This window comes from Peromyscus maniculatus, chromosome 18 (genome assembly GCF_049852395.1).
Source record: "Peromyscus maniculatus bairdii isolate BWxNUB_F1_BW_parent chromosome 18, HU_Pman_BW_mat_3.1, whole genome shotgun sequence".
NCBI lineage: Eukaryota > Metazoa > Chordata > Mammalia > Rodentia > Cricetidae > Peromyscus > Peromyscus maniculatus.
This window is the reverse complement of record NC_134869.1, coordinates 3,792,689-3,818,108: the sequence shown is the minus strand read 5'-3', so window position 1 is coordinate 3,818,108 and position 25,420 is coordinate 3,792,689. Positions and strand designations below refer to the sequence as shown.

General features: G+C 39.1%; 1 protein-coding gene across 5 annotated transcripts in view; it reads left to right on the top strand.

The window, feature by feature from the left end:
- Positions 1-25,420, top strand: part of Washc4 (WASH complex subunit 4) — a 66,908-nt gene that overhangs the window by 33,839 nt on the left and 7,649 nt on the right. For all 5 annotated transcript variants that reach the window (XM_076554464.1, XM_006993051.3, XM_076554465.1 and 2 more), the window contains 16 exons: positions 2,281-2,406; positions 4,602-4,709; positions 5,458-5,604; positions 5,727-5,806; positions 7,110-7,215; positions 7,767-7,883; positions 9,163-9,331; positions 9,766-9,920; positions 12,227-12,301; positions 13,291-13,395; positions 15,134-15,268; positions 17,054-17,162; positions 20,128-20,194; positions 21,110-21,196; positions 22,724-22,871; positions 24,938-25,034. In XM_076554464.1, coding sequence (XP_076410579.1) covers positions 2,281-2,406; positions 4,602-4,709; positions 5,458-5,604; positions 5,727-5,806; positions 7,110-7,215; positions 7,767-7,883; positions 9,163-9,331; positions 9,766-9,920; positions 12,227-12,301; positions 13,291-13,395; positions 15,134-15,268; positions 17,054-17,162; positions 20,128-20,194; positions 21,110-21,196; positions 22,724-22,871; positions 24,938-25,034 — 1,831 coding nt within the window. The remainder of the gene's footprint in view (positions 1-2,280; positions 2,407-4,601; positions 4,710-5,457; positions 5,605-5,726; positions 5,807-7,109; positions 7,216-7,766; positions 7,884-9,162; positions 9,332-9,765; positions 9,921-12,226; positions 12,302-13,290; positions 13,396-15,133; positions 15,269-17,053; positions 17,163-20,127; positions 20,195-21,109; positions 21,197-22,723; positions 22,872-24,937; positions 25,035-25,420) is intronic.

The window sequence follows — 25,420 nt, the reverse complement described above, 5'->3', positions numbered from 1 at the left end:
GAAATGAAAATGTGGCACATTTATACAATGGAATATTACTCGGCTGTTAAGAAAAAATGAAATTTGTAGATAAATGATTGGTGCTAGAAAAAAAACTATGTGAGTGAGGTAACCCAGACTCCCAAAAGACAAATTGTGTATATTTTTTCTTATATTTGGATGGTAGCCTTTAAACATCCAGTATGTGTTGTACAGTCTGAATAACCACAGAGGTCAGGTACAGGGGGTGGGGTAGGGGTGGAGGACGGGAGAGGACTTCCCAAGGAGGAGGAAATAGAATGTATGTAGTGTTGTGGATTGATAAAGAGGAAACTAGACTAGGAGAATTAACTTAGAGTGTGGTACCACACATAAGATCTGTACATTTCCCCCCAGAGGGAGTCCCAGCACTGAAGCTGTTTGCTGTTGATACCTGCTGGCAAAGGGAGTCAGTCCATCCAGTGGAGTGTCACTGGGTATGACACCCACACTCCAGGGCAGGCCCCGCGCCCAGTAGTTGGCCAACACAAAGCAGACTCTGTGTTGTTTGTTTTGTTTTTGCTGTGTGTGTGTGTGTGTGTGTGTGTGTGTGTGTGTGTGTGTGTGTAGGATATTTGGCTTTTTTTTTTTTTTTAATTTGAAGGAGAGAACATAAAGTTGAGTGGAGAGGATCTGGGAAGAACTAGGTAGTGTAGTGATATTTGTGGAAAAACTTCTCTCCAACAGCCCACTTATAAAATAAACACACAGATGCTTATTTATTTAAACTGTTTGGCCTAATGGCTCAGGCTTCTAGCTATCTAGTTCTTACATCTTAAATTAATCCATTTCTATAAATCTATACCTTGCCACGTAGCTCGTGGCTTATCGGCATCTTCACGTGTTGCTTGTCATGGCGGCAGCTGGCAGTGTCTCCCTCCTCAGCCTTTCACATCCCAGAATTCTCTCACTTCTCCTCTCTGTTAGTCCTCCCTATACTTCTGCCTGGCCACTGGCCAATCAGTGTTTTATTTATTGACCAATCAGAGCAATTTGACATAAAGACCATCCCACAGCAAACATGATCAAAATATTGTATGAAATTTTGTTTTAATTTAAAAAGAAACTGAAGAAAAAAATGAATATGGGTGTTTAAACCCTTTGGAGGTTTAAATTAAAAACATGATGGGCTGAAAAAACGGCTCAGCAGTTAAAAGAGCTTGTTACTTTTCCAGAGGACCTGAGTTGAGATTCCACCACCCACATTGGCCACTCACAACCACCTGTGACTCCAGTTCTGGCAGATCCACTGACCTCATTTGGCCTCTGTGGACACCTGCACATGTGTACACATAAATTTATATATTTACTTGTGTTTCTCTGAGCTTAGAAGCATTTAAAAAACACTTTAAAGCCTCAGAAGACTTATGTGCTCCGTCATGAACAGAATGGAGGAGAGAATGTGATCTTGTTTTGGGGCTGGATGGAGAGAAGGCTGATGAACACACAGATACACACTGGGAATTGGTCTAGGCCAGTGGTTTTCCACCTTCCCAGTGCTGCAGCCCTTTAACACAGTTCCTCATGTTGTGCAGACCACCAGACATAACATTTTTGTTGTTACTATCGTAATGTAAATATCTGATGCGCCACTCCTGTGTGACCACAGGTTGAGAACCAGTGGTCCACGCAGAGAGGAAGGTGGGTGGTGGCTTGGTGCTCAGAAATTCCTTTGTGTGTCTGCATGAAGGAAGCAGATCCCCTGAGTTTTCAGTTTCTGACTCCTTAGTCCTTGGCTCCCTGCTGAGTGTCAGCAGGTGGATCTATTCTCTCCCCAGCAGTTAAGATGAGGGTGAGTTATTAGCTATGTCCCTGGCATGTAGATACCATTTTACTATTTAAGTGAAGACTTAAAAGCTGGTATTCACTGCATCAACAGAGTTCAGGGAACTATTAAGGGCTGCTTTGAAACTCAGAGTGGTATTTTGTCCAGAAGAGTATTTCTAACTCTTTAAGAATTGACTTTAAAAAGGACTTTGAGTGGCTGGAGAGATGACTTAGAGGTTAAGAGCACTAGCTGCTCTCCCAGAGGACTCAGGTTTAATCCCAGCAGCTGCCTAGACCACCACTTCCAAGAGATCCAGCACCTACTCTGGCCTCTGTAGCCACTGTGTGCATGCATTGCACAGACATACACAATTCCCACACACATAAAATAATCAGAGTCTTGAGAAATACTGGTTATTGGTATGCAGACATACATAGAGAACGAAGTCTGGATGAATCTGTGTGCTTGCACTCAGTGTTTATTTTCTTTTGTAGGGCTTCTTATATGCTTATAGTATTAGCACCATTATTAAAACCACAATGAATCTCTACATGTCCATGCAGAAGCCTATGACCAAAACCTCAGTGAAGGCATTATGCAGGCTCATTGAACTTCTCAAGGTAAGTCAATGCTGTTTATTTTGCCACCGTGACTGGGAGAATAGAATGCTCTAGGGAGGTTTTACTTACTGATTACATCAGAACACAAACAGGAGAAAGTGAACTTAAAATTGAAAGAAATCTCTGAGAAACGACCATATGACTAATCAGGCACTTCTTTATACAGGGTGTATGTTGATAGGCTCAGAACTCAGCTAGCTCACCTTAAATGTGCTCAGATTGGTACTCCCTAGCTCAAAGCCTAGTTTGTCATGAAGCCCTGGGTGTCCATGTAACTTCCAGGGTGCTCTCTTGAAAGTAAAAACTGGGTATGGACCTGTGTTTACATCATTGTGATGCTGAAAAGAGTTGAGGACTATCTGTTTAAAAACTTGTTTGGCAGCTAATCTCAACAGATAGAAGGGAGAGTTAGCTTCAGGGTTATTAATGGAAGTGTTAAAAGGCAAGTTGCATGAGTTGAAAAATATTTGTGCTAAAATACCCATTTAACAGTGTTCCTATGGCCGGGCAGTGGTGGCACACGCCTTTAATCCCAGCACTCGGGAGGCAGAGGCAGGCAGATCTTTGTGAGTTCGAGGCCATCCTGGTCTACAAAGTGAAATCCAGGAAAGGTGCAAAGCTACACAGAGAAACCCTGTCTCAAAATAAATAAATAAAAAATAAAAGTGTTCCTATGAAATGAGGTCAGTTTACATGGCACTGTTAATTGTAGTTTAGAGCAAGCACTGTGGTCTTGTTAGTAAGCAGGTACTAAGCAGAGGTGATTAGATGACTCCAGAGTTGGCACACTTAATGGAGTGTAAAATGTTTCTTAGCATAAATTCTTGTAGGGAGAAGAGCCCAGATAAGAAATTAAGATTCAGGTTTGTTGGTAGGTTTCTAGTAATTAAAAAAAAAAAGGATTTACCTTGGATTCTTTTCTTCTTTCTTTTTAAAAGCTGTGTTAACAAGTATCTTTTTGTTTTTCTCCGAGACAGGGTCTCACTCTATATCAGTGTCATAGTTAGGGTTATTGTTGCTGTGATGAAACACCATGGACAAAAACAACTGGGGGTGGAAAGGGTTTGTTTCAATCACAGTTCCATATAACAGTTCATCAGAAGTGATGAGGGCAGGAACCTGCAGGCAGGAGCTGATGCAGAGGCCATCGAGGAGTGCTGCTCATTGACTTGCTCCCCATGGCTTACTCAGCCTGATTTCTTATGGAACCCAGGACCACCAGCCCAGCATGACACCATCCACATGGGCTGGGTCCTCCCCACCAATGGCTAATTAAGAAAATGCCTACAGCTGGATCTTATGGAGGCCTTTTCTCAGTCGAGGTTCCCTCCTCTCAGATGACTCTGGCTTGAATCAAGGTGACATAACACCAGCCAGCACACTCAGGTTACCTTTCAACTCATGGCAATTCTCCTGCCTCACCCTTCTGAAGGCAGGAACACCATACATGGCATTAAGTCAGTGGGTACAAGTTGTTTTGACAATTTTTAATAATCAGCACTTAATGTTAGTGATAATGATAGTGATTTTTTTTATTTTAACTTACTGTGTTTCTGTTTGGGAAAAAAAGAAAAACAACCCATACTTGCTTTTATTTTGGTTTTCTAATGATTGTGTAAAAAAAAATTCTTTGATTCATGTGGAATCTGGAGTGTTTATAGAAAAGGATCCTCATTTCATTTAGTAGCTATCTTTCCCAAGCATGCACTGTCTTTTTATTTTCTTTATGACTTTTGACAAATGCAGGTGCTTAATTTTATTGCAGTTGAATTTTATTCCATCATTATTCGTGTGTGTGTGTGTGTGTGTGTGTGTGTGTGTGTGTGTGTGTGTGTGTAGACAGGGTACTGGGGCTTACAGAGGAGGGTAGCAAGCTCCAGGGACCCTCCTGTCTGCCTTCTAAGCACTGTGGTTATAAGCTTGTCCCCCCATGCTTGGGCGTTTTTTGTTTTTTGTTTTTTACATAGATGTGAGAAATCAGACTTAGTTTTTCATGCTTTTGAGGTAAACAAGCACTTAAAGACTGAACCATCTCTGCAGCCCCAAGTGTGAGTGTCTGTTTTGTTTTGTTCATGCTGGTATGTGCGTTTGGATATTTGCCCCCCACCCCAGTCTCTCTCACACATTCCTTCCTTTGCCGAGGGACATGAGGGTGTTCTCTAATGATTCTGCAAAGTTCCTTTTGTCTCTTTCAGGCAATAGAGCACATGTTCTACAGGAGAAGCATGGTTGTGGCTGATTCAGTGTCACACATAACCCAGCACCTTCAGCATCAAGCTCTGAACTCTATTTCTGTGGCCAAGGTGTGCAGATCACTATGTACTCTGTACTCAGCATAATTAAGCTATCTGTTCTTGTGTTTTGTCTGCATTTCCTGCATTAGCCTCTTTATTCTGTTCCTGCAGGTGTGTTATTTCTATAGTGCTTTATCCATTGCATTTTGTAATCTTTAGAGTTACCACAGTTGTCCCAGAGAATATTTGTAGTCTCTGAGAAATGACCATGAGTGACTAATCAGGCCCTTCTTTATACAGGGTGTGTTTTGATAGCCTCAGAACTCAGCTAGCTCACCTTAAATGTGCTCAGATTGGTACTCCCTGATGTAATCGATGCAATAGCCGACGCTCAGAGGAAACCATCTAGCTCAAAGCCTAGTTTATCATGCAGCCCTGGGTGTCCATTATCTTCCTGAGTGCTCTCCTGAAAGTGAAAACTGGCTGTGGACCTGCATTTACATCAGTGTGACGCAGGAGGAGTTGAGGACTGTCTGTTTAAAAACTACATTGGCAGCTAATCTCATGATCAGGAAGGGAAAGGTTTTGATCCCTCATCTTTGGAAACTTTTTCTTGTTAGAGTGATGTGAATATGTTTAAGCCCACTGTGTTTGCTGTCCTGACAGTGCGGAGAGAGACAGTTCAGAGCTAAGTTCAGAACACGGTTTCCTGTGCTCTCCTGAGCTGTGCCAGAAAGAACAGAATAGAGAATTTCTTTTCTTTTGGGACTTAACAATGTTAGAATTGAAACTCATAATTTTTTGTTTGATCTTTAAGAAAAGAGTAATTTCAGACAAAAAATATAGTGAACAGCGTCTTGATGTGCTATCTGCTCTTGTTTTGGCTGAAAACACCCTAAATGGACCAAGCACGAAGCAACGACGACTTATTGTTTCTCTGGCATTAAGCGTTGGCACACAAATGGTAAGTTTATTGCTCTTACTCATGGAATAAACCTGAGGTCTGAGGTTCACAGTTGACTTATTAGCATAAGAAATTTGGCCTTATTGTGATTACACTTCTGTGTTTTCCCTTCTTGCTGATAGAAAACCTTTAAAGATGAAGAGCTCTTTCCTCTTCAAGTAGTCATGAAAAAGCTGGATCTTATCAGTGAACTTAGAGAACGGTAAGTAGAACTGGGTGTGGGATGCCAGTCAGAAGCCATTCTCCCTCCTCAATGCTCCCCCACTCCCAGCCTTGCTGAGATTACAGGGTATGCCACTACAGTCAGCTCTTTTTCTCTTTGGCACAGCATGAATAAGAATGAGATCCACAGGGAGCATTAGTTCCTCTCTGTAACCTCTGTGACTTCATTATTGTCCTGACTTGGGTATGCTTTCACAGGAAATGTGAATCCTCTGAAAGAATTCACATGCGATAAAACAGGGTACCCTCGGTATTTGGCAGGTGCTGGTGTCCATTGGTGTTACTTTATTGGTGCCACTACTGAACTTTCAAATTTGGTGCTTTATAATAAGCTTTATACTTTTCGAGCCATTTGAAGACCATGACGCACCATGTTGTGTAGTTTTATTTGGATATGAACGTTGATTTATTCTCAGAGGCTAGTCATTGGGCTGGACTGACTTGGAGAAGGCTTGTTTTTGCAGGTGCTTATGACTGTTTTCTTTTCATTAAGTGAGTGTAGGTTTCCTAAAGGGACAGTGAGCGCTACACTTTTGACAGGGTTGAGCAATTTTGTTACAGCACAGTTTTCATTTAATGTTCATAATTTTCTTTGCTGTTCTAAGAAGCTGATATTTTTGTAGTTAGTGGTATTTGATTTTCAGTCCTTGAGAGAAGTATGGCCCTTTACTATAAGATACTTGGGTAAATTTCTTCTCCTATAAGGCTCTAAATAGTCATTTGTTAGCAAAGACAGTCTGTAGGCTCTATGTGACAGATTTATTTGGTCATAGTGACTTTAAAGGAAAAATAAAGTACTCTGTAGTCCTGGCTGGCCCTGGCTGGCCTCCATCTCACAGAGGTCCTCCTCCCAAGAGCTGGGGCTTAATAGAGTTTAGTGCACAGGAGGGCTGAAAAACGAAACAGTGAGGGGATACTAAGGTCTTATCTTTTAAAATTGTTTTTCGCTTTGGAGGCAGGTAAGTTATACATGTAATGCAAGTATTGTTGCAGATAATATTGAAAATAAATTTATTTTAAGCATCTATTTAGTAGTCTTGGTTTTTCAACAGTCTTAAAACAATTTTGATAATGTAGGGTATTAAAATGTTTTATTGCCTTTGCTCAATTTGAAAAATACTTAGTCTTATGAGTTTGTGTAGTAATGTCGGGTGAAGTGATGCAGAGAATGTAAAGTGTGGAAGACAGACCTCTTCCCCTTAGAGTACATAAAGTCATTCTTTGTGTTGTTGAGTGATACTTGAATTTTGGTACCACTAATTACTTATTACCTTATATTGTAGAGTCCAAACACAGTGTGACTGTTGTTTTTTATACTGGCATCGAGCTGTCTTCCCAATTTATTTAGATGATGTATATGAAAATGCTGTTGATGCAGCTAGATTACATGTAAGTAAATAGTAATCTAAAAGAGTAAACATCATTTCTAGCCACTTTTTATGTTTCAAATAGGTCATTAGATTTAATAAACCATCATAAAATTGACCTGTAATGATATTTTGAACAGTATTATTATGTGCATATCCAATCAAGGTTTATATAGTCCATGATTAAATTGTGTATCAATACTAGTGAAGTTACTTGTACTGTGCTTAACTCCTCTCTACATACTTTAGCCATTCTGGGCTCACTTGATTGAGCGTGCCTCAGTAGTCTTGATGTTACTTGTTGGCAGGCTGTGTGTTACTCAGTTTCTTATGGAAGGACGTGTGTTTGAGTGCACAGTCAAAGACTAGTGAATGTCAGCTTTTCTTCTTTGTGTGTGTGCGCTTTAATTGTGTGTTTGAGGTTTTTAGGAAAATAAAGCAGTCATAGAGTAATATTTTTTTCCTTCAGGTCAGAGTTGTTGTCTTTGTGTGTAATTAGCCTTTACAGTGTTATTTAGAATTCTGTTTTGTTTTGTTTTTTCTAAACTGGGTATGTTTTAATTTTCTTGCTAGTACATGTTCAGTGCTTTACGAGACTGTGTACCTGCCATGATGTATTCAAGGCATCTGGAGTCCTATGAACTGCTTCTGGATTGCTATGACAAGGAAATTATGGAAATTTTAAATGAGGTAAGAAGATGTTTAAGATAGAAAGCTTAAGAGGAATGCTTTGGAAGATAGCGTGAAGCCGTCTTCACTGAATCAAATTATTTAAACAAACCTGAGTGTTAATGAAGCACACTTGTAATTCCAGCACTGGTTGAGGCAGGAGGATTATGAATTCCAGGCCCTGGCCCTTGTCTCAAGAAAGCCCAAACCAATTATTTATAAATTATAAATTTTTATAAATAATTTTTGTTGGGAAGATAAAATTAAAAATAAGTAAACCTCCCAATATTGTATTCAGTGTGATGGAATTAGGTAAATTTTGTATGCTCTTACTCTCTTTTTGGTTGTCCTCCTGGGTTATCAAACCTTGCAAGTGATCATAAATATTAATTAAAAATAAAATAAATAACTGGTGGCATTTGGAACTCTGATAGACAAGAAAAGATGATTGATTTAATTACATAACAGTGAATTGTATATGTGTATGTGTGTGTTTTAATGTGTGTGTAGTTTGTATGTTTCTTTGTATTATCTCTCTGTGCACCTATGCTGTGGTACAAGTGTCCCCACAGAGATCAACCTGAGGTGTCTGTCCCTGTTTTGAAACAGGACAGGCATTGCACAGACCAGGCTAACTGGCTCTAGAGTTGTGGGGAATTCTCTTGTTTACCATCTCATACTGGGATCTGGCTAGGACTGCTGAATCTGACTTTAGCATTGTTCTTGGGATTTGAACTCAGGTCCTCACACTTGTTTATAAGTGCTTTTAATCTGCTGATTCATTCTTCATGATTTAAGAAAATTTGTTTAGATTTATTTTTTGTGTACTTTTGTTGCCTGCATGTATGTATATGCACAATTTGTGTGCAGCTCCTGTGATTTTTAATGATAATTATAAGAAAATCTATTTTTCTTTATTGCATATTGCAAGATCCTTCTTTACTGCTATTTTCCATAAATTTTATGCTTTATATTACATATTCATGTCCCTTATAGCGAAGCCATTGGTTGGCTGTTTTTCATGCGAATTAAATTTAATTTCATGAATTAATTAAATTCATGAAAATGAAATCTCAGTATTTAGCTGCCCCCTGACTTAAAAAAAAATTACTAGTTTAAAATAGCAGAGTAATTTTGCTTTCAAACAAAAATACAACTTTACCATTGAGGCTTTATCATCCTAAATCAAGACATTAGTTGGTCAGTGTCTCATCAGTGATCTGTAAAGGACAAGGCATGAACAAGTAGGAACACTGAGTGGGAGTGTCATCTTGAACAGTGCTCCATTCCTTTTGAATAGCATTTGCTGGACAAACTGTGCAAGGAAATCGAGAAAGACCTGCGGCTTTCTGTGCATACGCACCTGAAGCTGGACGACCGGAACCCCTTCCGAGTTGGCAGGAAAGACTTGGCCCTTTTTTTCTCTCTGAACCCGATTCGGTTCTTCAGTCGTTTCATTGACATTCGAGGTGAGTGCTTCCATGTCCTTCTGACCTAAGTGGCAGGTGACCCTGAGGGTCTCTTATTCCCCAGCAGTGTTTCACTCTTACTGTGTAGCTCAGGGTAGCCCAGGGACCTGGCTGTAGCCCAGATAGACTCTCAGGTCTCCTGCTATGGCCTCTGAGTAGTGAGGCATATCCCACCACACACAGTCCCTGCTGTTTTGTTGTTTGTTTTTTTAAATTATTTGAAAATAAGATTTCACTCTGTAGCAGAGGCTAGTTTTGAACTTACACTCCTCCTGCCTCAGTTGACTGAATGTTGAATCTAGCACCTTATTTTAAAGGAACAAATTTGATTTTTAAATTATGTGGTGTTCTTTTTCTTTCTAACTTCATTTCTCTTTTATTGTTCATGAATCAAACATGGCAAGTTGTGGGTTTTTTTGTTTTTTTTTTTTTAGCTTATGTAACTCACTATCTAGACAAGACCTTCTACAATCTCACGACAGTAGCTCTTCATGATTGGGCCACATACAGCGAAATGAGAAATTTGGCTACTCAGCGCTATGGGTTGGTTATGACAGAGGCACATCTTCCTAGCCAGACTCTGGAACAGGTATGTGTAGTGTTTCTGATGTGGTCAGATAGTATGACAGTACTAATTCATAAAACCTGTTTTGTTTGTTTAACCCTAATGACACACACACACACACACACACACACATTTTCTTTTTTAGACTTACTTATTTTATGGGTATGAGTGTTTTGCCTATATGTATATATCTGCACTATGTGAGTGCTTGGCACCCACAGAGGTAAGAAGAGAGTGTCAGATTCCCTGGAACTGGAGTTCCTGTGGGGTGGTACTGAGCCACCATTTGGGTTCTGGGAACACAACCAGGTTCTCCATAAGAAAAGTGCTCTTAGCCACTGAGATAGCTCTGCATCCCTTAATGTAGTTCTTAAAAGTTTTGTTAAATAAACCTCGTATTTGATAAGAATAAATATTAGATGCTACTTAATGGACTTTACAAAAGAATTAATCATTGTCTTCCTGGGTATACTCAGTTCCGCCAAGAATTTGAAATAAATATAAACATAGATACACACATAGGCTTTGTAGGAATGTACTAAGATAGTGAGATGACTTCTACAGAATTCTAAAAAGTGTAGACAAGGCTGGATTTTAAATGGGTAGTATATTAAATTTAATAAATTAGGAAAAACAGCTGTCCACATAGTTATATGCAAGTTGTAAAGGAGCATTTGGTTTTGCTAATTCAATTAGTTGATTTATAATATTTCAGTATTTTATGAATGTTGCCATTCAGGCTCTCAGTTATTTTGTGTGTAATTCTTTTTAAAATAGTTATGTTAATATTTATCAAAAAAACCGTTCTGTCCCAAAATTTGAGGATCATAAGTTTTCTTTAACCTGGTGTATTTATGGATTATTTCCAGGATCATTTTGTGCATCCTTTCATTCATTTGTTTCAGCATCTAGTATATGTTGAGAGAGTGCTGGATAAGGAACCATGTTTAAGGGTTTAGTTGATATGCTTATAGCCTAGGAGGAGATAAAAAGTATGTGAAGAAACTTCTGGGATAGAACATAATAAAAGTATAGTATAGTATTTAAGTGTACAATGGTGATACTTTGAGCACTAATTAGAAAAGCTATAGAATAATGCATAGTATACCACTGAGTATTAGGGAAGCATGTTTAGAAAAGAAAGGAGGACTCAGTAGAGTTAAAGGGTTTGGTGGCTGGAGAGATAGTTTGGCATTGAGAGCATGCTTTTCTTGCAGTGGACCTGGGTTTGGTTCCCAGCACCCACATGCTTACAGTGGCATGGGATCCAGCACCCTCTTCTCACCTTTGCAGGCACCAGGCCACAAGTCATGCACAGACATACATGTAGGCAAAACACCCATACACATTTAAAAAATACACATGCCTTTGATTCCAGCTCTTGGGAAACAGAGGCAGGCAGATCTCTTGAGTTTGAGGCCAGTCTGGTCTGCAGAGCAAGTTCCAGGACAGCCAGGGCTACACAGAGAAACCCTGTCTTGAAAAACAAAACAAATGAACGAACAAACATACATACATACATACATACATACATGCATACTTACACTCATACACTATATATGTATATATACATATATGTGTGTGTATATAGTGGAGGCTAAAGAGATGGCTCAGCAGTTGAGAGCATATACTGCTCTTGCAGTAGACCTGAGTTCAGTCTCTAGTACTCACACCAGAAGGCTCACAACTGCCTGTAAGTTCGCCTCCAGATGACCTGATACCCTTCTATGCACACCCCCACACACTTTCATATAATTAAAAAGATAAAAGTCAAACCTAAAAGGGATCCGGTATACTCAGAAGTATAAACTTTAGGAATTAGATGTTCTAAAATTCCAGGAATTTGTCTATTCTAGCTGTTTGACTTTAGAAAACTGTTAGCTTCGTTTTTTTTTTTTTTTTACTTCTGATGTTTAGAAGAATAATATCTAATGTTTTTGAGAATTACATATGAAGAATAGTTCTTGTGTAATTTCTGTAGTATGCGTTTTTACAAATGTTCTGATGTCTTTTAAGTAACTTTTGGAGTCTAGTCATTAGTTGACTTTGTAACAAATGAAGAGAAGCTGAAGGATAGTCAGGAAATAGCTGTGGTTCTGGGTCTTGTGAAGCAGGTTTGTTTCTGTACATGGAAGAGGGATAAAATACAGAGCAGCCAGACTCTCAAGTGTGTATAAATGGTTCTTGGAACTTTGTTGGTGTCTTTTATGTAGTTTATAAAAATAGTGCGAGTGTTGGGCAGCAGTGTAATCAGTAAGGTGTTATGTTGGTACACGTGTGACTAACCAAGCGCCACTAACAGTCATGGGTTTCTGTGTGGATTGTTGTAGGGACTCGATGTTCTGGAGATTATGAGAAACATTCACATATTTGTCTCTCGATACCTCTATAATCTCAATAACCAGGTGAGTGGAATTTAAAAAAAGATATGATTGATTGTTTTGTGTTTTTAAGCCAAGCTTTCATTCTGTACTCCCGACTAACCTAGAATTTAAATCTAGCCTAGGCTGGCTTTGGGCTAATGCCTACAGAGTGTTGGGATTACAATGATACAAGACCTTGTGTAGCTAGAGTTTTCCTGCCTGGCCCACAGTCAGGACAAATCTCTCTCACCCACCAGTCCCACAGCCGCTCAGACCCAACCAAGTAAACATAGAGACTTATATTGCTTACAAACTGTATGGCCGTACCAGGCTTCTTGCTAACTGTTCTTATATCTTAAATTAATCCATTTCCATAAATCTATACCTTGTCATGTGGCTTGTGGCTTACTGGCATCTTCACATGCTGTTTGTCATGGGGGTGGCTGGCAGTGTCTCTGACTCAGCCTTCCTCTTCCCAGTCTTCTTCTCCTCCTTGTCCCACCTATACTTCTTTCTGCCTGACTACTGGCCAATCAGTGTTTTATTTACTAACCAATCAGAGCAACACATTTGCCACACAGAACATCCCACAGCAACCTTGCCCAACTCAGATCAAGTTTAAAGCAAGGATGGCTTTATAATGGAATGGCCGCAAGGTCAGGAATTGACTTTTCAAAGGTGAAAGTTGATAAAATGTGAAAAACAGAGAATGATATGTAGATATGTAGAGATTGTTTTTTTACTTCTTAGAATGTAGCTCTGGCTAGCCTAGAACTCACTGAATAGGCCAAGCTGGCCTTGGCTGCAGAAAGATTTGCATGCCAGATGCTGGCATTAACGGATGCACCACCACAGCTGCAGTGGTTGAGGTACCTGGTTCTTCTTTGCTGCAGTGTGGTGGTGTCATCTTCTGGAGTGGCTTTTCAATTAAATTATCCTTAATGAAAAGATTTTAAACTTTTCCTTGGGTTATTGACCAGTCTTTGCAATGGGGTGTATTCTTATTGTTCATGAATTTGTTTACATTGCAGATTTTTATTGAACGGACAAGCAATAATAAACATTTGAATACTATTAATATTCGACATATTGCTAATTCAATTCGAACACATGGGACAGGGATCATGAATACAACAGTAAGCATCTTTGTGGGTTTGGTGGGTAATAGACTCTTGTCAAATTTAGTAATTTGGAAGATTATTTTTTATAGAGTATTTTAGTAAGCACACACTACTTTCTGTTTATATCATACCTGAATTTCCATTTTTTAATCTGATAGTATAAATAAAAGTATCTGTTGCTACCATTGTGTTGAATGAGGTAGGTGCTATGATGGAAAAGGCTTTGTAAGGTCTCTTAGCCCTCTGGACCATATTGTTAGCAGTGGAAGTCAGTACACTGTATGTGTGTTGGTTCTCTTATGCTCTCTGAAAGTTACTTTGGAAATGAGTCGCTGGGACCAGTTCACTTACTGTCATTAGTGATGTTTTTGAGGGAGTGGGATGCCTCATTATTTAATAACCATATGCATAAGCAATTTACTAAAGATAATTTGAATTTAATTTGAAATGGGCAGTTACTTGTAGAGATCACTAAACTTGTAAACTGTTTTTCCTCTCATAAGGTGTGGTTAATTTTTCCAGGAGAGGAGAAAAATGTGAGTGCTTAAAGAGACCATTAAACTATTTGGTGTAAGGGAAGGAATATGAGGAGAAGACTAGGAAGCCAAATGGGGGTCATTGTGGTGCACACCAAGGAAGGTTGTAGTTTCTGAGGTGATGTGTATGATACGGTTAGAGCCTCCTCCAGTGGTTAGCAATGTGGATAGTCAGCATTTTAAATAGAAGGCATCCTCAGATCTGAGGAGAAATGCTTTCTTCCATCAGAGCAAACACTGTGTAACAAATGTTGGTAGAAGATTTTATGTTTATCAGGCATTGTGAGCTAGGCATGCAAGTGAAAAGGTAGGCAGTCTCTGCCTTCTTGGTGATCGAGTATTGACATTCATGTAGGTTACCTGGGAGGGAGATGGGAATCAGAGTGGCAGGTTATCCACTACAGTGGGAAGGAGAGAAAAAGAAAAATAGAAAAGACCAAGGCCTTTATGCCTTAAATGTTTATGTCATAAATAAGCCCCCATTTGTGTAACTAGGTAAGTATGAACAGTAAATTTACCATTAGTAATATATGAGAGTAATGGTACAGGGATTAGTGTAGGGCTTCCATTGCAGTACAGAACTCATCTTATGAAGCACAGAATACTTGAATCTCAGCTCTCATCTCACTTTCGGAAGATTTGTGTTGGGCCTTTAGGTAGTTATTCTCCGAGGACTACACTCTTAATTTTTAGAAATGATTGCAGTTGTGACTTAATGATTTGATAATACATGTTTAAGTTGTCTGCTACTTTGCTGGAATATAAGCTTGATGAGCACGAAGACCTCTAGCAGTTGGGAGAAAGATTTCAGAGCCATATAGATGAGTGGTTGATACTTTCCTCAGCATCCCGTCTTTTACATACATGTCCTTCCAGCCTTGCAGATTAGTAATAAGGCATCTTGCTGATGGGAACAGGGGAACAAGTGACTGGGATTTAAATGGCTTAAATACTGAGGTTGAATTGTTTCCCAGTGTAAGTCTTAGGATTATCATGAGAACATTTTCTTCTCCCCTCACTTTTCTTTCCTCTTTTGGTAAAAATGTGTAAGAGAAGTCTGTAGAAATTTCTATAAATTTGGGCAGTTAAAAACTATTGAAGTATTTCAGCTCAATATTAGTTGAACTTTATAAATAAACAGTACTTTTAGGTCAATTACTCTGTAACATTTATTTGAAATTTTATATTAACTTCATTTTTTAATTTTAATTTTATAGGTTAATTTTACCTACCAGTTTTTGAAAAAGAAGTTCTATATATTTAGCCAGTTTATGTATGATGAACATATCAAATCCAGATTGATTAAAGATATTCGGTTTTTCAGGGAGATCAAGGACCAAAATGATCACAAGGTATGCTGCTCCTTCTTAGGTCCCCGGGTTTGACTGCTGTATAAATGACAGATGCTTATACTAGTTAGGCTTTGTTGCTTAGACCTCTGTGGGTGGTCTGCCCATGTTGCCTGTGTCTGCCCTCCTCTCCTGCTTCCCTATGGTTCCTTATGTTCTCTAGAATATCAATGATCATTGTAGCCCAGCTTATTTTATTTTACAATAATGCACATACAAAACCATGCTCTCTTTGGAGCATTGAAACAATGTCAGGTACATCTGCTTCCCCCCCTTCTCTTCCCAGTTCTGTTTCTGGAGGCAGTTGTTGTTAGTGTAGTGCAGTGCCATTCCTGGCTCTCCACAATAAACATCTGTAGCTTCACCCATTTTATAGAGAGTGCTTTTTATGGAGGAAACAGAGCAATCTTGTCATTGTTTGTATCATGCTCTTGATGTCTGCAGATAGCCCTGCTTCATTGTTTTTAAGAGTTAATATAGGAAAGTTATTTAACCCCAACTCATGCTATTTTAGTTATCTCGCCCTCTCTTCTTAAAAACAGAGCTTTAGATAGCATATCTCTAATCTGCTTCTGAAGGAAAGTATCCTTGAAGAGAAATTTCTAGACTAATGAATGAGAATGAATGCTCTATGTTTCTGACACTACAGAGATACTGCACAGTTGATTCCCCACCACTAGTTTTTAGGAATGCTGTTTTGGGGGCCTGGGGATGTAGCTTCTTGGAAATGGACTTGTCTGCCATGCCCCGGTACCATGAGGAAACAAAATACACCTGGAATAACCAAGACCAACAGAACCTGTGCTCATAAACAGAACTGTTTCCCCTTTGCCCTCCGTGTGAGTTTTCCCTTGTAAGGTTAAAAAGCTGTTGACCTGCAGGAAGTTAGTAGGACAGAGGCCATAACTGAAGGTAGAGAGCCTACGTGCTTAGATGCGTTGTGGATCTGCTTTGCTTTTGTAGAATTGTTTGGGTTTCACAAAGATTCAGCTAGCCTCAGCTGCTCATATACTAGTTCCTCAGTGTATTCCGTCATAGTGAAGGAGTTACTATGACAGTACAGTCATCAGTAGAGAAGTGTACTAGATGGAAGTTCAAAGTAACCACGCTGCTATAGAGAGCTGGTGTCATTGTCTGTTAGCCAGAACTTGAACCACCACCACCCCCAAATTGATGAAGGCAACTAGAATTTTTTTGGTTTTGTTTTTTTTTTTTTTTTTTTTGGTTTTTTGAGACAGGGTCTCATGTGAGGCTGGCTCACACTTGCTACATAGCCAAGGAGGGTCTTGAACTCTTGATCTTCCTGCTTTTGCCTCCCAAATGCTGCCATCATAGGTTGGTGCTGCTGAACTTAGCATTTAAAGCAGCTAGTGTATTTATTTGGAAGGAACGTGTTTATAAATTCTCTGGCAGCAAGCCTGTAGAAACTTGGCTGAGTTTCTTTTTTCAGTCTGATAGCGTAGTTAAGTATTAGGAGGCTAATAATGGTGGTGGGGAAATAAGTTGAGTCTGATCACTTTTTCTCTTTAGCTGATACTAAAACAGCAACAAAAGCATTGACCTTGAACACCAGGAGAGTTTGTTGTTAGACAGATTTGTCATTAAATTGACCTGAACATCAGGAGGGCTTTTGTTGTTATACAGATTTGTCATTAGACATGAGTGATTTATTTTTTGTAAAGAATAATGAAATACAAAATTAGAAAGGACAGTGATACTAACATGATCAATTTAGTAAGAATTTTATGTTTTAAGGGCCTAAAAAAATCTTTAAATTTATCTCTTTAGTATCCTTTTGATAGAGCAGAAAAATTCAATCGTGGCATAAGAAAACTTGGAATCACACCAGAGGGACAGAGCTACCTTGACCAGTTCAGGCAGCTCATCAGCCAGATTGGTAAGTCACTTAAAAGTATTGAGAAACACAGTCCAAGTACCAGACTCACAAATACCATGTACAAGACAGCACGTGCACTGTTGTGTGAGTGCTTCTACTTGACTTCATTGCACTTACTAAACTGTTGTGTAGAAACTGCTGATAAATAGTTAAATAAAATTAGTTAAAACAAATTAGACATTCACTTCATAAATGCACCCTCAGAGTTACATTCATATTTAAAAATCAACTGGTAAGTAAAAGTTAGTAGTTTAATAGGTTTTGTGTAAATTTAATTATAGATTATATATTTAATGACTTCTTTTTCAGTACAGTGTCATTTCGTACTTTTGTAGGATTTGTTGTGTTTTAGAAGCGGACTTGACTTCTCAGAAACAGTAATAATTTTTAAAGGGAAGAACTGCATTTAAACCCAAAGGTTAGCAGGCTCTCGATCTTCTCTGAGCTACTCACATGTGTTGTCTCTGTTAATGTCATCACAGCGAGCCTGTGAAATAGGCTGAAGAGAAACTGCCAGCATGTGAAAAATCTTTTCAGTTGATACCTGTCTGCTGAAATAGATACTACTGATATTTATTGAGTATGCTCTCAGGGCTATAGCTCTGTATGAAACCACCCACAGTATCTAAAGTATTACTCCATTCACTCACCCTGGAGGATTTATTTATAACAAATAAATGCTTTCGATGCTGATGTGACAGTAAATGCAGTCTCTGCCTTTTAGAGTCTTAACACGTGGGGGTTGACGTACAGTAATTTATATAGTTGGATCTAGGCCACAGCTAACAAACTGAATCTCAACTTGAACTCAGTAGTCTGACTAGGGCTTTTGCTTTTAATTCTATGCTCAGCTTGCCTCTTATATTAGTTGAAACAGTTAAACTAAGTATTTAATTCTTAAAAGATATATGTTATGAGGCCAGAGAAATGGCTCAGAGGTTCAGATGTTCTTTCAGAGGACCCAGGTTCAATTCCCAGCACCCATATGGTAGCTCACAACTATCTGTATGTAACTCCAGTTCCAGGGGATCTGACACCGTCACACCAGTGCACATAAAATAAAATAAATTATATATTCTTAAAAAGACCCTCTAGAGACATAACACACTCTAAATAAAATACATAATTTTAAAAATCTATGTTATATATTTTTTAAAGCCTGAACAATTGGAACAGGCCTTAATATAGCTCATGATCCTTACTGTGTAGCATTAATATCCAGAACTGTAATGCTTATGAAATATTAACTGTTACCTTTTTTTTTTTTTTTTTTTTTGGTTTTTCGAGACAGGATTTCTCTGTGTAGTTTTGTGCCTGTCCTCGAACTCACTTTATAGCCCAGGCTGGCCTCAAACTCACAGAGATTTGCCTGCCTCTGCCTCCTGAGTGCTGGGATTAAAGGCGTGCACCACCACTGCCCAGCTGGCCTGTTTTTTTCTTCCAAATAATTTTTTTTTTTTTTTTTTTTTTTTTTTTCTTTTTCGAGACAGGGTTTCTCTGTGTAGCTTTGTGCCTTTCCTGGAACTCACTTGGTAGCCCAGGCTGGCCTCGAACTCACAAGAGATCCGCCTGCCTCTGCCTCCCATGTGCTGGGACTAAAGGCGTGCGCCACCACCGCCCGGCTCTTCCAAATAATTTCATTTCCAGTATATATTGAATTCCTCTTGTGATGCAGGACATGTTTGCTCAAGGGATGGGATAGTGAAGAAGGCAAATGTCATACTCAATGGATCCATATCCTAGTTGAGAAAAAAGGCAGACAAAAAGATAGGATATCCATTAATAAATTCTGGATAAAATGTCATGGATCTGTGCAGTGATACTCAGGAAGACTTTCAGGGAAGTAAAAGTTGAACCAGGGATCTGAGTAATGGGACAGAATAAACCTTGTGTGTATCTGGGGAAAGAGAATATTGGTCGTGCAATGGGAAGTGTAAAACCGTGTGTCCTAGGTGTTTTTGAGGAATAGTCTGGAATAGGGCTAGAGTGAAGCTAATGAAGACCTGAGTAGCAAGGCACACCTGGAGCAGCAGCCCCGGGCAGGATCATGCAAGACTGTGTTGGCACATGGGGAACGGATGCTGCTCTTTAATGGAACTGGTGCAGTTTTCAGAAGTTGATGAGATGGAGGGGTACTGTGGGTGCTGAAGGAGGTAGTGGGGAGGTAGAGTCAGCCATTGCATATCACAGTAGTCTAGCTAGACAAGAGACTTGGATGGTGGAATAGGGTGAAGACTCGTTTTGAACCTCTTTTTTCCCACGCCCACTGCTCCTGAAGATTGAACCTAGGTCCTCATGCATTAGACAAGTACACTACCACTGAGTGGTATCTTTAGCCAGATTCTGGCTCTGTTTTCGGGGTAGAGCCAGTATAGTTGTGCACTGATAGGGTGTGCTGTGTCAAAGGAAGGAAGTAGTCGGGATGGTGTCAGGGCATTTGCCCTGAGCAACTGCAGGGATGGAATTCTAGTTTCTGGAAGAGGAAATATAGTTGGGGATAAAGGTCTTTAGTTTGACTTGGAAGTAATTACATGTTTAATTTGTCTTTGATGTATAGGTATGAGTACTGGATAAAAGTTTAGAGATAGAGGAGTCCAGGCTAGAGAGACAGATGTGGGAGGTACCAAGTAAAGATTTCCTGACACCACTTCAGAGGAGGATGTGAGTGTGTGGGAAATTATACTGTAATTTTAAAATGCTTGATCATTTTAATGAAGCTGGCAATTAATGATTTTAATTTATCAATTGAATTACACTTAAAATATTATTGTTTCTATGTATCAAAATCTAACTTAAATGCATAACTCTGCAACAGTTTTCCTTTTTATGGAACAGGAACTAAAAATAATAGCAGAATATTTTGGTATTTAGGAATGGAGACCCTCGGTTGACTACTTAATGTAACATGTTCTGATTGTTAGAATTGCTCATAAAGATGTGCTTTTTCTGTGTGTGATTTTTGAAGGTAATGCTATGGGCTATATCCGAATGATCCGATCTGGTGGTCTCCACTGCAGCAGCAATGCCATTAGGTATGGATTCCAACATGACTGCTTCCTTGTTTGTGAAGTTTGTCTTTCTTTTATGATACTGCAGCAGAGGTGTCTGTCTTTGTTAATACATTTTCAGGCTGTGGACCTCTTGTTACTGCCCTGCCCTCTGCCCCTCATGTGTACTCACTAAACCTAAAACATGAATTTTTTCCTCTTATATTTTAAGATTATATTAGAGGACTAGAGAAATGGTACAACATTTACTCTTCCAGAGTACTTGGGTTCATTCCCAGTACCCATATGGCTGCAAACAACTGGCTGTAACTCTAATCCAGGGGGTCCAAGACCCTCTTTCAGCCTCCACAGACTTAGTGCAGACACACAGGCAGGTAAATACTCATACACATGAAATAGAATTAAATAAATCTTTTTTTTTTTTTAAATTTTTTTTTAAAGAAAAGGGTTTCTTTAAATGAAAAAAACAAAAAAACAGACTACACCGGGCAGCGGTGGCACACACCTTTAATCCCAGCACTCGGATCCCAGCTAAGCAGATCTCTGTGAGCTTGGGGCCAGCCTGGTCTACAGAGTGAGATCCAGGACAGGCACCAAAACTACACAGAGAAACCCTGCCTAGAGAAACCCTGCCTCGAAAAACCAAAAAAAAGAAAAAAAAAAAAAAAGACTATATCTTTGAAAATATTTCCCTAAAGAACAGTGAATTGATTTTTATCAGCATAACTAGTGAATGTAAAGGTTGTATGATTTTGAATATTAAAATGTGATCACATAAAATTTTATTTGGAACTAAAGTGATATTAACAGTATTACTTGAAATGCAAAGTTTTTCCTAAATACATCCTTAACTTTTGCCGTTCCATAGTACTTTTCATGTATATGTTGGTTGCATGTAATTTTTCTCCCCGCTGAATTCCTTCTCAAATTCTCACATAGATTTGTGCCAGATCTTGAAGACATTGTTAGTTTTGAAGAGCTAGTAAAGGAAGAAGGTCTTGCAGAAGAAACACTCAGAGCAGCCAGGTAAGCTGGAGAGTGGCCAAGGCTGGGAAGTTAAGATGTGCTTACAGCAGACAAAACCAGACGGCAGTGAAAAGATAGATATGACAGTGTTTGTAGTCTCAACTGAGGAAATGGGCTGTTTTTAAAGACTACAGTATTCTAAGATCTTTTTAACTTGAACAAACAGTGATCTTTTGGAACATGCTGTCCATATGCAGTCACATACTCCTGTCTGGAGTGATTGACTGTAAGTGAGACCTAAAACTTCATTTGTAAAACCAACCAGTGCTGAAGACATGGCTCAGTGGTTAGTAAGAGCATTTGCAGCTATTGTAGAGGACTTCAGTTCCCAGCCACCACATGGAGGCCCTAGGGTGATGGCTAAAAAGTTAGAGAAAGAGTTGAATATACAGATGGTTCCTCAAGTAAGTAAAGTAATTTTAACTTTAATCTTTACAACGGTATAAAAATGATAAGCATTCATTTGAAACCATATTTCTTGTTTTTTATTTTGGATCTTTTTCTAGGCAAGCACTGTGATTGTTGTGATGCCAGGCTGGGGCAACAGGAGCAGCTCCCAGCCAGCAGTGTGGTCTGCTGCTAAGCTGTGCTGTTGAGTAGCTTAGGGGTGTTCAGTGCAGTTCTACTTCATTTTCCACATACCGCGTGGCCAGTTTATTAAGATGTGCATGTCACAGGATGAAGAGCATCTGTAGTGGCATCCTGTACATCTTGAAGAACCTTGTACTGGTGGAGGTTGAGAACAGTAGTGGTTCTACTCAATCCCCAGTCATAGCAGCTGCAGGTTCTGAAGTTTGTAAGAGAAGGTCAGCTCCTGAAAGGGGACCAGATGGAGGGTGAACAGATGCTAGAACCATTAGGTAACAGTGAGCATGGGTTCTCAAGAAATAAAGACCCAGCAAGATCAATTAATAGATAAAATGCTTGCTGCCAAGCTTGATGACCTGAGTTGAAGCCTCAGAACCCACATGGTGAACAGAGGAAACCAGCTCCTGCAAGTTCTCTGATCTTTACACGCTCATACACTTGTTTACATGTACACATGCATGCACACCTGTACACACACTCTTACACTAATGTTTAAAAAAAATGGGTGAGAGATGGCTTAGCAAGTAAGAACACTTGACACTTAGCCTAACAACCTGAGTTTCACCCTCAGAACCCATATGGTGAAAAGAAACTGACTCCCACAGGTTGTCGTCTAACTTGGACACAGGTATGTGCACATGTGCCTGGCACATGCACAGTCATACACATATATGTGCATGGACACAATAAATAAATGCAAAAAAAGAAAAGGAAAAAGAAAAGAAATACAGACTACTCTTTAAGCCCTCGGATGCTGTATTCTATTTTAGGGACTAAGTTCATTAAGTAATACTGATTAGTTTCTGCTCATTCTGAAGTCCAAGGAAATTTTATGCTGTTTCCTGATTTGGAGTGGCATTACTTAACCTGAGAGACCTGGATTCTTAAAAGGCCACACCTTTGAAAATGAACCAAGGAATGTTTTGTTTTATTTTATAGGCATTTGGACTCAGTCCTCAGTGATCATACCCGAAATTCTGCTGAAGGTACAGAATATTTCAAAATGCTTGTAGATGTTTTTGCTCCAGAATTTCGAAGGCCAAAGAATATACATCTCCGAAACTTCTATATCATTGTCCCTCCTCTAGTGAGTATTTGAAAAACTAGAAGTGAGTTTTTAACAGGTGTTAGTACAGATTCAGTTTCCATAAAGCATGAAGTATATTCATACCCTTGGCTGTCAGTGGGATTGTGACGTCAGGGATGGTGACCAAGAGCTTGGACTTGTGGCTGACGGTTCATAGATAGGCGACAGGTTCTTCCTAATAGAAGAGAAGTCTGGTATCATCAGTCACTTGAATGTGTATCCTGCATGTGTGCCCTAGGATCTTTACACAGGATTTAACTGCTCCCTGTAGATGAATGTATTAGAATGTCAGATTTGTTCTAACCTGTCTTTTTGGGATAACTTCTCTTTTCAGTTATGAATACTAACACCTATAATAAATTTGTAGTGCTTTCTTCTAAATTATTTGTTTTCCTTGCTAATTCCATAATTGCTGTCTAAAAACAACTCAAGTTATCACAAGTTATATTATTAAAACAATTATTGCAGTGAGAAATGAGTTTAGAAAGGTATATATTAATAATACATCTATTCTTAGAAGGTTTCTGTACCAATTTTTTCTTTCAAATTTTTTAATAGACATCTTTAAAACTGAACACACACGGCACATTATAGCTTTTCTTATATCTGATTTGGATCAAGAGTAGTTTTCCGTACTTTGGGGTGTGGCTCACTCCATGGAGTACTTGTCTAGCATGAGTCCCTGGGATCTACCCCCAGCCCTGAGTATTCTCCTTGGGCATTTTTGTAGTCTCTCCTTGGGCAATAGGAACAGGAGGGTCCAGAGTTAAAGATATCCCTGACTAGCCTGCTGCTTTTCCGTAGGGTCAGCTTTGAGTCCCACACATGCCACGGTGGCTCAGAATAGTCTGTAGCCACAGTCCCAGGGGATCTGACCCCCCCCCCTTCTGACTTCCATGGGCACTGCATGCATATGGTGCCTATATATACATCCAAGCAATAATGTATACACATAAAAACAAATTAAAGAGAAATTTTAAAATGCTCAAAACAAAAACCCCCTTTTCCTGAATCACTAGTTACATAGTTTCTGAGCATCACCACCTGTTATTGTTATCCACCACTGAAGACCTTTCTCTTCACACATTTTTTGTTTTAGAAATCTGTTGTTTACTATGTTTTATAACTCTTTATGTGGTAGAGATGCTCATACCCATCTGCAGAGTGCCAAGGTTAAAGATGTGTGGTATTTGGTAATACTATACTAACTTTAAGTCTCCCCATGGTTCTTTACTCTGGAGAACATTATATTCAGGCCATGGCAGGCAGCCATGGAACCATTGGTAAATTTTGGGAAGAGTCTGGATTTTTTAAAAATTCAGTTATATAATGGACTAAGTGTAGTACAAAGACATAGCGTGCTTATTTTTTTCTGCTTTATAGTCTGAGTCCAGAGGGAGAAGATAAATATAAGTGAGCTGTCCCCCCAAAAGATTTAAATGGGAGTGGTAAATATTTCACAAATTGATGGTAATTATCAGATATTTTATGCTTAGTAAGAGCCACTATTAAATAAGTAGTATTTTAGGAGGAACTGTGAAAGCAGAAGAAAAGATTGCTTTTTTATTTTTATTTTTTAGTTTTTTGGGACAGGGTTTCTCTGTATACCTTTGGTGCCTGTCCTGGATCTTTCTCTGTAGGCCAGGCTGGCCTTGAACTCACAGAGATTCGACTGCCTCTTCGTGCCCCGCCACCACCACCCAGCTTGGGATTGCTTTTTTAAAAGTGCTTGTGTTTTGAGGTAAAGTGAAACCATTTTCTTCTCCCCTTGTTTCCTTGTGTTTCACTTTGGGTCTGAATCTTCCAAGAGTCAATGTCCTCACTCTAAACTGTGCACAGTAACTTCCAGTGAGCACGGTGCCAGGGTAAAGGTCAGTGGAGGGAATTCTCATACTTAGAAGACTTGGCAGATAAGCCCTCAAGAGACACTTAAGGATCTGTGTCCTCACCAAGAGGCAAAGAGGAGCTGAGAAGAAATTCTTTTTGAAGTTCTTGAAATGTCTGTTACAGCAAATTCAGCAGATTTTATTAACTCAATTGTTTTTCTGTATCTTACCTCTTTTTAGACTCTCAACTTTGTAGAACATTCTATAAGCTGCAAAGAGAAACTGAATAAAAAAAATAAAACAGGAGCTGCATTTACTGATGATGGTTTTGCCATGGGTAAGCTCAGTAGAACGATTTTTCCATTTTAGTTTACCTTAAAGTGTGCTCTTAGAAGAATTTGCTTGAAAATGAACTTATGTGCCCCTTTGTGCTTCTAAGTGAGGCCCTTTCCAGCCTCTGTGTTGTCATTTAATACCATTAGACCACAAGTAAGTTTGCTAGGTTGCCCTCTGTTTGGGCTTGCCTTGTTGTGGTTTTAGTTTTACATCTTATATTTGGTTTCACTGGTGCCTGTAACTTCTTCATTTCTTTTCTGTCCGTTCATCTTTGGAAGTTTGTTTCATGAACATATACAGCTCTGGTTTACTGATGATGTCCATGGTCGTATTATTTTATTCTTTTGTTTTTTTCTTTAATACTTTTTACTTTTTTTCCCCTTAAAC